Source organism: Eupeodes corollae, chromosome 2 (assembly GCF_945859685.1).
Source record: "Eupeodes corollae chromosome 2, idEupCoro1.1, whole genome shotgun sequence".
In the NCBI taxonomy this organism is placed as follows: Eukaryota; Metazoa; Arthropoda; class Insecta; order Diptera; family Syrphidae; genus Eupeodes; species Eupeodes corollae.
In genome coordinates, this window is record NC_079148.1 from 40585413 (window position 1) to 40598713 (window position 13301).

Below are 13301 nucleotides of genomic sequence, written 5' to 3' on the forward strand. Positions count from 1 at the left end.
TTCATGTCTTCTTCCTTCTTTAAAAGTGAAAGCTTTTTATCAGTTTGCAAGAATATTTGCTTGAATTGATGAATTGAAAAAAGAAAACCGAAAATTTTTCTAGGGGTCTCTGTATTATTACTCTTATAAGACACTATCTGACCCCACTTCTAGTGATAAGGACCTACAAAAACATGGTCTATGCAGAAATTCTGCTGGAACGGCCTAATATTCGTTGTTTAGGTCTATATCCTATTTCTTGAAATTTATCCACTGAAGAATTTAGTGAAATGTTAACCACTTCACAATTTAAATAAACTTCCAAACTCTTTGGTTTGTTTGAATACAATATCTAATATGCAACGTTAGATATTTTGCTGCTTTTGCTTTCAACAGAAGGACTTTATCACTTAGGTCCTTCAAGTTGGACTATATCAGATTTTCAATTTTATTTTTCGAAAACAAAGAGACTGCATGTCTTGATTGTGTGTGTGTGTTTTTTTTTGTAAGGAAAGTAAGCTTCATATTTTTTGCAAATTGTCTAAATTTCAATCAATAGCTACCCCAGTCAAAAATAAAACCCTTTTAATCTGAATGATTTATGACATTAATACCAAATAAGAAGTGTTAATCAACTTTTTTGTTTAGATGTTACCGTACTTTTAGTAATGATATGATGAATCCTTTAAAATATGAGATCAACGTGATTTTGGTTTTAAGAATTTCAAAATGCCTTTTTTAATTAATTAATTTAGCATTTTTTTGTTTTTATTTTGTATTATGTAGATGCTTTTTATATTTCTATTTCATTGCAGGGTGATATAGTACAAATTTGAAAGCTTAAAAATGTACAGCGAAGTTCTAAAGTTATGTACAGTGTCTTGTTGTTATATGATGCAGTATACAAATTAATGATTAAAAAAAAAACAATAAAATCAAATTAAAATTGAAAAAATAAATGAATGATAAATTCATGAACATAAAAATCATAACCATTCATCTTTTCGTATCGCATCGTAACTTTGTGCGTTTGCTTTTGTAGGTTTACCTATTTTTATTTGTATTTTAATCTAAATTTTATATATTTATCAGTTTAGTTTTTTTTTTCTTGTTGGTTAAGTTCTTAGAGGTTTATTTTATACATTTCCTACATTGAAGTATTGGATACTTCATTTGTTATTATGTTTTATTGATGTTAAATGTTTTTATAGGTTTCAATCTCTGTTATTTTATTTATTTTTGCTTTTGCTATAGTGTTTTTTTTTTGTTTTTAATTTACCTATCTAATGAGTGAGTATGTAAAGCGAAATGGATTGTATTATTAATGTCCAAATATATTTTATATATTATATTGCAAAATTAAAGATCAAAGTAAATGAAAAGGGCTATTAAATGCGTCAACAAAAATAAATTTGTTTATTATTATTATTTCATTTCTCTTTTTAAATATATTTTGGCGATCATTTCAAGAAGTTAAGTTTTATTATTTTTTTTTGTTTTGTTAAAAATTTTATATTTTTTCTTTGGTTAAATTTAAATAGGTTTAAATTGTTCTAGTAAAATGTCTATTAAAATTAATTTAAAGAAAAATATTAAAAATTCAAGTTCAACAATAGATTGGCTAAATATTATCTTTTATTATTGTATAACAATCCATACACGGTATAGCATCCAAGATTTCGCAATAAAATCTCTTACATTTTTTAACAATCAGTCAACAAAAACAATGTGCTAATAATGAATAAATTTTACTTTTAATGTTTTTTTTTTGTATTATAGTTTAACGTAAACTTTTGAAGGAAATAACAACGTTTGATTTTTGTTTTTGTATTGTTGGTAATAACTGGGATAATTTTGACAAATTAACTTTTGTTTTGGACTTACGCTTTCTATATAATTTATGTATTCAAAGGTACCTCTACAACTCTTTCTTGTATTTTTTGTTTTCTTATTTTTGTTTATAAAAAATGTGTATATTTTATATCGAATTTAAATTGTCTATAGAAATAAAATAACAATGCCTTTTCCATATATTTATTTATTTTTCATTTTTAATAAATTTATGTATATTTTTTTCTTAAATTTGGGAATAAAAACGAAAAATTATAAGCTATTATGTTAAAGCTGCGGCAATATATGTTTTTTTTTGTTTTTATTTTGAGATATAAAACTTTTTTTTATTTTTAAATGTTTATACGAGTTTTGTTTTTTTTTTGTTGAGATGGTTAATTTGTCAGTTTCTTTACATACTTTGTACGATCTTTAAAATATTTTCCGTTGATTATGATAATTCAAAAGTATTTTAAATTGTTTATAATTGTTTTTTTGTTTTTATTTTATTTTTGCGTATAAAATTTCGAACTTATTGTAGCAGATTGTAGAGAAAGATATTATAGACTATTAAATGTTTTGGTTGTTGTTTGTTGTTGTTGTTTTTTTTGTTGATTCACGCATGTCATTAATGAGATGGTTTGTGGTTTTCTTTTTTTTTAATTTGTATATGTTGCTGTTGTTGTTGTTTTTGTTGTTGTAGCTACACCCAGATCTGTTCCCTGCGGTCACGCCTCAATCAAAGCCTTTGCTAGCACCAGTCTTCTTCATCTGAATCCGAATGTCGTGTGTGTAGGCCACCTTTTGGCTTGTAGCCATTTAAAACTGGTGAAGGCAGAACTCGTCCTGTTCGTCCCATGGCAAGAGCCTGTTCAAAGGACAGAGGTGCAATATATTCCAGTCTGCAAGGAGAAAATGTTGTTACATGTGTGTGAGATATAAAAATCAAATTCAAGCAGATTGGTCTGCTCTCTTTATACCATAATAGGAAGCCAAGACAACAATACGGGATGGATAATTTTCGTAATAAAATTAAAGTAGTTGCACTCTTTCTTAAATAGATATGACATCATCAAAAAACTTTTAATTGTGTTTTTAAAATAACATGGAACAGTATTTTTCTTTAGGTTTAAGTGATTGCCCCATTTCATGTGCCTATTAGCTTTTTAATCTCTTTTAAGTGTAAAATAAATGTCTATGTATTAGACAAAATTAAATAAGTAAAATAGGTGGGGCAACAGTCCGTTGAGAACTAGGGCCTAGTGACTTACAACTCTCAACCATTTCTGTTCACAAGTAATGTTGTCTGTAATGGAGGGGATCTACAGTTTTAAGCCGCATCCGAATGGGTTATTTGAGAAAGCACTTTTAATGACAAGAATAACTCTCAGAGATTTTGCCAACTCCTTGCAAGAGGCAGTAACCATCATGGCACTGGCACTACCTATATATTAAATATCCATAAAACAAGAAAGGGTATGAATTATGGTTGGTCAATCAGTTGGCTGCATTTCCAGCAAAACAATAACAAGGAGACAGAGAATTTGCACTTAACACTCTTATACTAGTTGTCTACTTGATTCAATGAGAATCACGGAGAACAGTGACAAAAATTATTTATAAACAGTTCGTAATTATTTTCTGTTGAGCTCACTCTAAATCGTGAAAATCAACAAGAACGAAACGTATTTTGGATTTTTGGATTTATTTTGGAAACATTTTCTTGGTTTAACTCACAACTGAATAACTGGACCTAGCTCAAGTGATATTCTTCAGGACTTGGGTGAACTTGATCCACAATTGAAGTTGGGCAGTAATAAAAAATTGATCACATTCAGTTCGTTTTAATCCGTTATTAGCACATTTTTGAATAAAGATACAGAAATAAAAAGATGACTTGGAATCACTTACTTTACATCCATTAGAATTTATGTTTTCTTATTTTAATTGTATGTAGGTAAAGTATGGTGTTGGTTTTACACTGGCCAGGTACATGTTAAGTCTAAAGCAGTTTCTTATGCTAAGTTGGTTTACATATGTTTCTTAAAACAATTTAAAAGCATATATTTCAAACTTTGAACAAAAGTTGTCTGCTTATTTTTTGTTAAATAAGTGTACAAATTATTTTGTTTGTACTTTTTTAAATATAATTAAAGAATTGTATTCAAATTATTTGACCAACTTTACATAAGTCTACTTAAAAATATCATTGGTCTCGATCATACCTTTCTCTTTCCAGCTCTCTTTCCCTATCTCTTTCTCTTTCATAAAGCTCCCGTTCTCGATCTCTGTATTCGTAACGCAGGTCGTAGTCTCTCATTCTGTCTCTATATCGCTCACGATCTCTATCTCGTTCCCTACTACTATAGTACATATCTCTTGGATCCCGCAACAAATCGCGGTGGTGTGGCAATGAGTGAACACTATGAGGCGTCGAATGATGTGTCTGTATAATCAAAAAATAAAAGAAAAATATTAATTTAATTTACAAAATTTCAATAAACATTTTATTTGTTTTTTTAATAAATCATGTAAATCGTACATGCGTTGGACTTGCATTCAGTTTTGGAAAATTAATATTTGTTGGCTTCAACTGCAACGTTGATGGTTTACACGGTGTCGGCGGCAGACGTCTTCCAGCTCCTCCACGCCTCGCCGCCAATACTGGATAGCTATGCTGAACATGTGTACCTCCTTTGAAAACAAAAAGGATTGCATAAGCAAACAAAATACAAAGCTTATTGTAAAAGTTGAGTTTGAAAAATAAAAAACGACGAAAAAAGAGCAAAATCTATAGAGCTATGATAATGAGAGTGGTCATACAAAAATAAACAAAAAAAGAAATAATTAAGAAATTGTTAAAGAAGAAAATCAAAAATCAGCGATAAAATGAATGAAATAAAATGAATTAAAATTAAAAATACATTGAGATACTTAAAATTGTAGATACATTTTAAAGATTTATTTTTTTCTGTATAAAATGAGAGTGCGGAAGAACATGCTGATATTGTAAAATGAGCAAAATGGTTATTTTTTAATGGAATATAAATATATAATAAAATGCATAATGTTGAAATTGTTGATAAAAATGAGTAAGTATAGATTTGTTTTTCAAGAATGTTGCGCCTGTTATACATAAGGATGTACTCGATTTAAATGAACAATATTGATAATTTAAAAAAAAGAAAAAAAAAACGCACATCGCTCCTAGTGCCATGCGCGCGATCTTTCGATAAGAAAAAAGGACCTTATTCTAGAAAATATTTCACGCATCCATGAAATAAATGTGTGTATATAGATAGTATTTCAGAAATACGAAAAAAATAGGTAACAAAACACATACACAACACAAAGAAAAAAATGTTTGAGAGTAATGAAATGTAGTTTAACACAAATGAATTGGTGATTTTTTTATTGAATTGATTGTATGTTAGTGTTTATTTATTAATATTTTTTCTATTTTTTTTTTTTTTTTTGAAAAAAATTGTCCAATTAGTTTTTTTTAAATTTTTTTTTTGATTCTTAAGTCATTTGCAAAAGTACCCATTTCATCAATCCCAATACCAAGTCTATCTCTTTCACGCATCTCCTGAAGTCGAGCGGGACTTGGCGATCGTGATCTTTGACATAGACTTGTCGTCCCATATGTGGGATAAGGCAGGTGATTACGCCTACTTCGAGATAAATGGCCACCAAATCGAGAAGGTGAAGGCGAACGGGCCGGACTTGTCGATGCTGACCATGAACCTACATTGGGGAAAGATATTTATGTATATTGCTAAAGTTGTAGTTTCTGATTTTTTTTTGTTAATTCTTTTTTTTTTAGTTTTAAATTTGACTAGCCGCAAGAAAGTGTTAAGGAAAGTGTTTTATTTTTACTTTTAATAAAAGACATTTTTTTATTTTTTGAAAATCAACAAAAGAAATAAAACAAAAAAAAAGAACCAAGAATTTGAAAAGCATTATTAGTTATTTATATCGTTGAAAATTTATCAAAGTAAAAGTAAAACATTTATATTAAGTAATTATAAGAAATAGAATTGGACATTTGAACTTTTCTAGCATAAGACATTACATTATATATTTTTTTCTTTTGTCTGAAAAAAAAGAAAACTATAATAAACGAAGCTTATTTAAACTAAAAAGAAAAATATATGAAACAAAAAACATTGTTCTTAAGGAAACTAACTGTAAAACATTTAAAATTCACTTTCACAAAAATTTTAACTCGCGGAATTGGGACAATGTAAACCAACTTTATATGTGGGTGTAACTAATAACAATCTAAGTTAAGGGTCTAATATTGGACTTTTTCTACCTATTGTTGTGTAGAGGAAAATAAAACAAATTATCACCAAACTAATAATAATAACAAATGTCATGTTTGATCTTCAGTGTACCTAAACGTGCCTTTTTGATTGTAAGACTCAAAAATTAACCGCATTAAAAATAAAATCGATTTGGGACTGATTTTTAAATTGTAAAAATCCGTCATACAATAAGGTCAGAGTATGGTTGTTTGGCAAATCGATTGGCAGGAAGTTTGACATTGGGTTGAGGATTCAATATCATGTCATAATCGATTTTCACTTCCTCCTGGAAAACTGAGTAAAAATAACCATGAGCTGAAGGCGTAATTTGATGTGATAGCTTAAAAATTAATTCAAAATTTGAAGAAGTACATTTGTTTTTTCCTGCCCATCTTTGAAAATATTTTTGACGCATCGACAAAAAGACGCAGGTTAGTTTTTATGTAAGTTGAAGAATTAAATTTCCTTCATTGTATAATGATTGCTTTAAAATTGGTAGTTGTTAAAGTGGAAGATAAAACATTATATTTAAGAAATCTTGAATTTTAACAAAAATAGTCATTTTTATCCATTATTTTTGGCGTAATCTGATGACCAAACTTTAAAAAAAAACTAGGAAAAATTATTGATTTATTAGTGCTTATTTGCAAGCTAATTATTTTTTATAAATAAACAGATTTAATATTCTAAAAAGTCCTAGTTTCCATGTTGTAGCAAAATATCCACAGTCATTTTTTTTTCTCGAAAAAAAATTCGAGTATAGAATTTTAAACCTTAAGAGGACTTTAATCCCTCATGGACATAATATTTCGGCTTATTGAAAAAGATATGAACCTTCTAAAATTCCTATTAACAACAGTCATCTGTCTAACTAAGTATTATACTTAAAAACTTAGAGTATTGGTGTGTTCATGTTCATATAAAATAAACAATATTTTATTAATTTTATTGTTTTATGTGTGTTGATATGCAAATGTGATTAAAATTATACGAAAAAATAAAACTATGAATATAAACAAAATAAAATTAAGCTAAAAAAAAAATAAATAAAAGTGTGAATATGATTAAATTGCATAAAATATTGTATTGTATTGAATTTTTGTATTTCTGAAGTCTAAAATATAATTTCTACATAATTTACTTCAAAATTCTATATTTAAGTTTGTAGATTCAATAAAGCTTTAACCAAAAATATGCAAACTCGTATTAAATACTGTTCAAAATTGTAGTTTTTGTTTAAAGAAAAAGAATACGTATAAGTGTTTAAATTTGACAACTACAACTAAGGACCAATATTTTGTTCACAAAACAAAAACACATCTATTTCTTTATTCACTCGGGTAAAACCAAAATTTCAATTATTCTCTGAAAAAAGTTCTTTATAAAAATAAGATTTATAAACATATATTGCTTAAAGGATTCAATCCGATTCGCTAAGAAAATGATAGAAAGTATAAAAGTCGTTTGGAGTTAACCAGTTCCGAATAAAAAAAACAAAACCCTTAAACCCAAATTCTTTACCGAACTGGAGGCAAAACGTTCCACTTTTCTCTACCATTTCGATTTATTTATTAAGTTTGTGCATACGCTAAGTTAACCACTCACTTTTTTGTTCATAGTAACGCGTATTTGTGTATAAGGTACGGCCTAAAAAAAAGAATTCTCAGCATATATAAATACGATTTTTATATACAACTAAAACAACACAAGTCGTATTTTGTATGGTTTCCAAGTCATAAACAAGAACCAAAAAATAAGTCAAAAGTATGCCATAATTGAAAATTAAAAATATTCGAAATATTCCGTTGTTGCAGAACATTTTTTTTTTAACAATTAACAGGGGTTATTAGTAGTAGTATGTTTTAATTTGAACACAGTGAGAGCTTTAGGAAAATAGGGAAGAATTTAAGATGAGATTTCGGTGGACATTAGTGTTAAAGTTTTGAAAATCAAAATTAAATAGAAAAACAGAGTTGACCAAAACATTCCACTTTCACGATGTGCGTTTTAAAAAAGAATCCTTATACTTTACAGTACGCCCAAAACTGAGTCGGATTAATCCTAAGCAACTAGCATCATTTTTTGGCAGTGTCGAATATGTGATGATTCCATAAAAGGTGATCTGTGATACACAAACCGAGTATTGAAAATTGAATAGTTTCCTGGATGCGAGTGACATTTGGGGTGGATTAATCTTTGACGACAGTAGACAGAGTTGTTGAAGCATTAAATTCTACATGGTTAATAACTCCCCATTGGATAATGCTGTCGAGATGGGATTTCCATGAGCTTAGCATACGCTGCCGCTGAAGTTCCACTCACAAAGCACAAGGATGTGAAAAATTTTAGTGGATTAGAAGTGGAAGACAAGAAATCGTTTTCAAATAATATTGAAGAGAGTCGGAGACAAAACGGATCCCTGGGGCACACCAGCATTTTTTGTATGAGCATCAGACTTTAAACCCTCCAATATAGATAGTATTGAACGGTTAGACAGGTAGTTTCTAATCAAACGAAAAAAAGATTCATCAATACCGAAAGCAACAATTTTCGATAGAGAGCTGCGTGCCAAACTCTATGAAATGCTTTTGAAATTTAATAATTTTACTTTCTCCAAAACGATGTGAAGATATGGCTCACTGTTCGGTTAAATAAAGCAACAAATCACCAGTCGACCACACAATATTGCTACAAAAGCCATACTGCCGCTTATGAAGAATCGTTCGTTCTTAAAGATATTTCTGAAGCTAGTAATTAATCAGCGTTGCAAAAGTTTTGCATTGTTGAAGAACAAGTACTCCAGTACCTCTTCAACTGCACGAGTGCAAAAGAAGATTTGTCCCATACAATCGTTTAAAACTAATGATAACCTGACTTGTGTTGGTTGATACCCATAATAATCACAAGACTTGTACATAATTACACAAGAAAAAATAGCAACAAACTGCTTTTCCGCATAACTACAAATAATATGAACACGAGTTCTTTTAATCTTTAAGTGGCACGAAATTTGTGACCCTGTCCTAATGCTCGTATTGTTTTTTAGCATTCAGTAAGGTAATTCACTTTGACATTTAAAAATTATAAGCAATAATTTTTAATATTGCTTACATTTTTTGCTGAATTGCTGGTCGAATTTTGTGATAATTTTTAAAATATGTAAAAATGGTCAGTGCATTGCCGCGTAACTTTAAGAATGTCTTTGAAAAAAATTAGAAAAGTAAAATAAACTAACAAAATTTAAAGTTTTTTTTAAATTATTAAAAATACGAATGAGTGAAAAATAATAACAAAATTACTGTGCATTTCGTTATTATTTTGTTTTTCAAAACGATGTGACGCCAAAGTTTCATTCTGAAGGACATTTTATTAACAATTTGTTGACCCACAGAAAACCATATAATTTACAAATCTATAATACACCAGCATTGTATTATTATTTAGGACAAAATAATTCTATGAAACATTCAGTAGGGGAAGAATAATTTATTTGATATTGTGTTTATATAATTTTATTTATTTTGTATTTTGTAAAACTGTTTTATTTAATTTATTGTTGAAAATTTCATCATAAATATTTTTCACTTTGTATTGTCCTTAAAAACTTTGTCTTTCAAAATGGTCCTTAGTTTATTTTAAATATTTGAAAAATATACAAGGGAAGTTTTAGCTAAAACAAATTTTGTATACCCAGCCCCTAAATGTCAAATTTTGTACATACAAATAATTGAAATGAATTTAGAAAATGAATTGACTTATTTTTGGTTGAGCCTCAAGTTTTAACATATAATTGTTAAAATATTTTTAGTTATCATTTGTTTCGAAATTTAAATGGAAACGTCCAAAAAAATATAAACTTTAAGTGAACCAACTAACAAGAAAATGTTCACTCCAAACAAAAATATCAATTTCAATTTTTAAATTGAATATTAAATGTTGATAAGGACATTTCATAAGGAATTTCGGCAAATTCTAAAGCTAGTAGTAGGCACTTGGCTGTTAGTTGCAAAGATTCTCTAGTCTATGGTTTAAGTTTGAAACTTAAGCTGTCCCGTTGAGCAAATGATAAGCATACTAAAATAATTTAAATAATAATCACAACCTTCTTTCTTCTTAAGAAGGCTTTTATTGCCTTATGGTGTTTAGCATTTAATTTACTTCTATTTACAATATGTTTTTTTTTTATAATTATTTTTTACGGAACACACAAAAAATAATATAAAACAATCAAATTTGACTATTTTATTTTAACATGCTTTAAGAAAGCTAAACAATTAGGATTTTTTATAGTTACATCAAACAAAAGTTTATAATTATTTTTACAGGGTTACAATTTTACTATATCTTAACTAAAAACAATTTTTTTTTGCAAAATAAAAAGAAAAATTGAGTAAATTAATAATAAAATATAAGTATAGCCCTTTTAAGCATAGATTGAGTATATAAGAAACTTAAAATATTTTTATTTTTTAATTTGTTTGTATTTTTTTTCAAGCAATTGCTTTTTACAAATTTACCTCTTGGATATCGAGTAGGGTGACCATAACTATGCCTAGGATGACGGGTCTCCTTGACCATCTCTACAACATTAGATACGGTATCGGAGAACCCAATATCATGATGTATATATTGATGACCTCGCCGTCTAGGACTTGGAGATCTGGCCAAAGGAGATCCGTTATGCCTACAAATGATATTCGCAAGGTAAAAATTTTTATATAATTATTATATGAAAATACTTTAAGTTAAATTTTGACTCTCTGGGTTACCTTAGGCTAGGTGATCTTCGATGACCGTTTGTGTACGCATGACCAGGATGCAGATGGCCAGCATCGCCCCCAGTTAACGATTCCTGAGAAGGGTGCCGTGATGGAACATCTTGTAACTCCAACATCTATATTTTGTTGTTGTTTATATATATATTGATAGTGTAAGTAAGTATGATCAGTATAAATGTGAAAAGTATTTTTTTTTGTTAATTATTTAATTAGTAAAATTGTGTGAACATTAATTTTTCTATCGACTCCATTTTATAGTCTAATTTTGATTTACCAATATGAATCTAGATTTGTAATTATATTACAATAATTATGAATTAAATTTTACTATTTTAGCTTATTTTTGTTCTATAATTGTATTTTCTGTTGTCCTATATTTATTTTTGATAAATATATATTTATATTTTGTTTATAAAATAAATTCAAAAGTAAAAAATACTGAAAACATGCAGGTTGACAGGCAATTAGTATAGATAGTTGCAAATATGTATACAAATACTTTCTATGATAAAGTTCAAGGCTCTCGCATGCAATGTGATTATAATGATAGCTTCTTAACTATTTTGGGATTTTGTTTAAGTAGATAATCATTATATTGAATGTTTATGAATTAAAAGCTTTTTGTGGTACTTACCAAATTGTATTTTTTTTTTTGAAACATTGACTTACAAACATGTATAACATTTATTGGCACAGTTATATAAACTAGCTTTTTCGATTAAACATATAAATTATTCAAAATAAAATTAAACAAAATTAAATTAACTCAAATAAAAAGTGGATCTTAAAAATCTTGTTCTTATTTATTTTGTGTGATAGTAATAAAACACATATATCTTTTTTTTTAATTATAAACCTAATTTAAATGTAATTCAAATATAATTTTAAGAAATTATGAACTGAAAATATGATTGCTTTAAGTATTATTAAATTGATATCAACAAATTTGCATTGTACTCATATTTAGTGTAGAACACTGTTTAAATAAAAAAACTTTATAACAATGGAAATTATAGATATAATATAAAATCACTGACGTTTGTCAAAGAAATAATAAATTGTATTGATAATTCTAATTAATAAAAACACATTATTTATTAAAACAGTTTTTTAATAACGATTTTGTACGTTTGGCAAATGGTTGTCTTTACTTTCCAAACTATTTTTGGAAACGAACTTTTAAGAAACTAGTATAAATAATGATTAAATAGCTTAATCGACATTTCTTCTTAGCTCTTTTTACCGTTATTTATATCATATAACATATGCCCAAATGCAGTAAGGTTTATAAATTTAACTCAACTATATTTCATTAAACGACCAAGCATTGACGAAAAGTATGAAATCCCGAAAACATAATATGTTATCGTTGTTTGCAATTCAGCATATTTCGCTCAAAAGAACTTGACCTTTAAAATACCACAACTTAGTGCTTTTTCGAATTGTAAGTCATGAATTGAATCTCCGCGGAAGGTAAACGGCAATATGTTCCTTGAATGGCTTTTCGAGCTTTTAAAAAATGAGAACGTATTTCAACTTAGTGCTCATTGAAAATTGGATGCATAATTTGTTTTCTCAAATAATTGTGTCTTATAATTTTGAAAAACTACAGTGATTTATTTTTTTAAATAAAACCAGAATGTACTATCATATAGAAGCATCATTTCTAAAAGCTTCAAAATATACCTAGAATCACCTAAAAATTATTATATTTTAACTTAAGCCTTTGCAGAAAAATAAAAACTAAATAAAAATAATTTTTCTATTTAATATTTTGAAAAAGCTTTTAAAGCCAGCAGTAAATATTTATTATTAAATAATTGAATTTATTTAAATTTGTTTTTAATTTTAACGAAAATATGGATTTTGGTAACACTGCTATAATGAATTGAACTAATTTCATTTCCTAATATCTTTCGAATAAAGAAGATTCAAGAGAAAACATAAGTATTACTTTTTTAACTACATACTATGGGAAAGCTATAAGTTTGTTTTCTAATTTAAAAATATATAAGAACGCGATATGAAAAAATAACACAAAATTGAATTGGAGGTCTTAAAGGGTCTTACAAAATTCATTGGGAAACAATTTCACAAGTATTCAGAGCAGGTGTACGATAAGTACAGGTTTTACAGAACAATTTTCAGGAAAAGAGTGGTTAAATAGTTTTGGAATATCATTTCACAGGCATTCGACATAGTTATAGGTTTCATGAAGGAACCTTTACTGTGATGTGTTATGCATAAACATGGTCATTATAAACAGTTTGGATAAATAACATAGTTGTTAAATTTGACGAAATAACCTTTTTTATATCAATAAAATATAAAGAAGAAATCTTAAGTTGTTTTGATGGGCAAAAATATAAGTAATTAAATGTTTTTAAGAAAGGATTCATTTTTA

At 27.6% G+C, this 13301-nt stretch overlaps 1 protein-coding gene across 21 annotated transcripts in view; it reads right to left on the minus strand.

The window, feature by feature from the left end:
* Positions 1-257: 257 nt before the first annotated feature.
* The window catches only part of LOC129947033 (voltage-dependent calcium channel type A subunit alpha-1), a 115784-nt gene continuing 102740 nt past the window's right edge, over positions 258-13301 (minus strand). For 18 of the 21 annotated variants that reach the window (XM_056057444.1, XM_056057449.1, XM_056057446.1 and 15 more), the window contains 6 exons: positions 10889-11013; positions 10637-10803; positions 5353-5556; positions 4352-4503; positions 4035-4255; positions 258-2711 (listed from right to left, as the gene is read on the minus strand). In XM_056057444.1, the coding sequence (XP_055913419.1) occupies positions 2561-2711; positions 4035-4255; positions 4352-4503; positions 5353-5556; positions 10637-10803; positions 10889-11013 (1020 nt within the window). In that variant the 3' untranslated portion in view covers positions 258-2560. The remainder of the gene's footprint in view (positions 2712-4034; positions 4256-4351; positions 4504-5352; positions 5557-10636; positions 10804-10888; positions 11014-13301) is intronic. The other 3 variants (XM_056057462.1, XM_056057461.1, XM_056057466.1) reach the window with 1 other exon arrangement.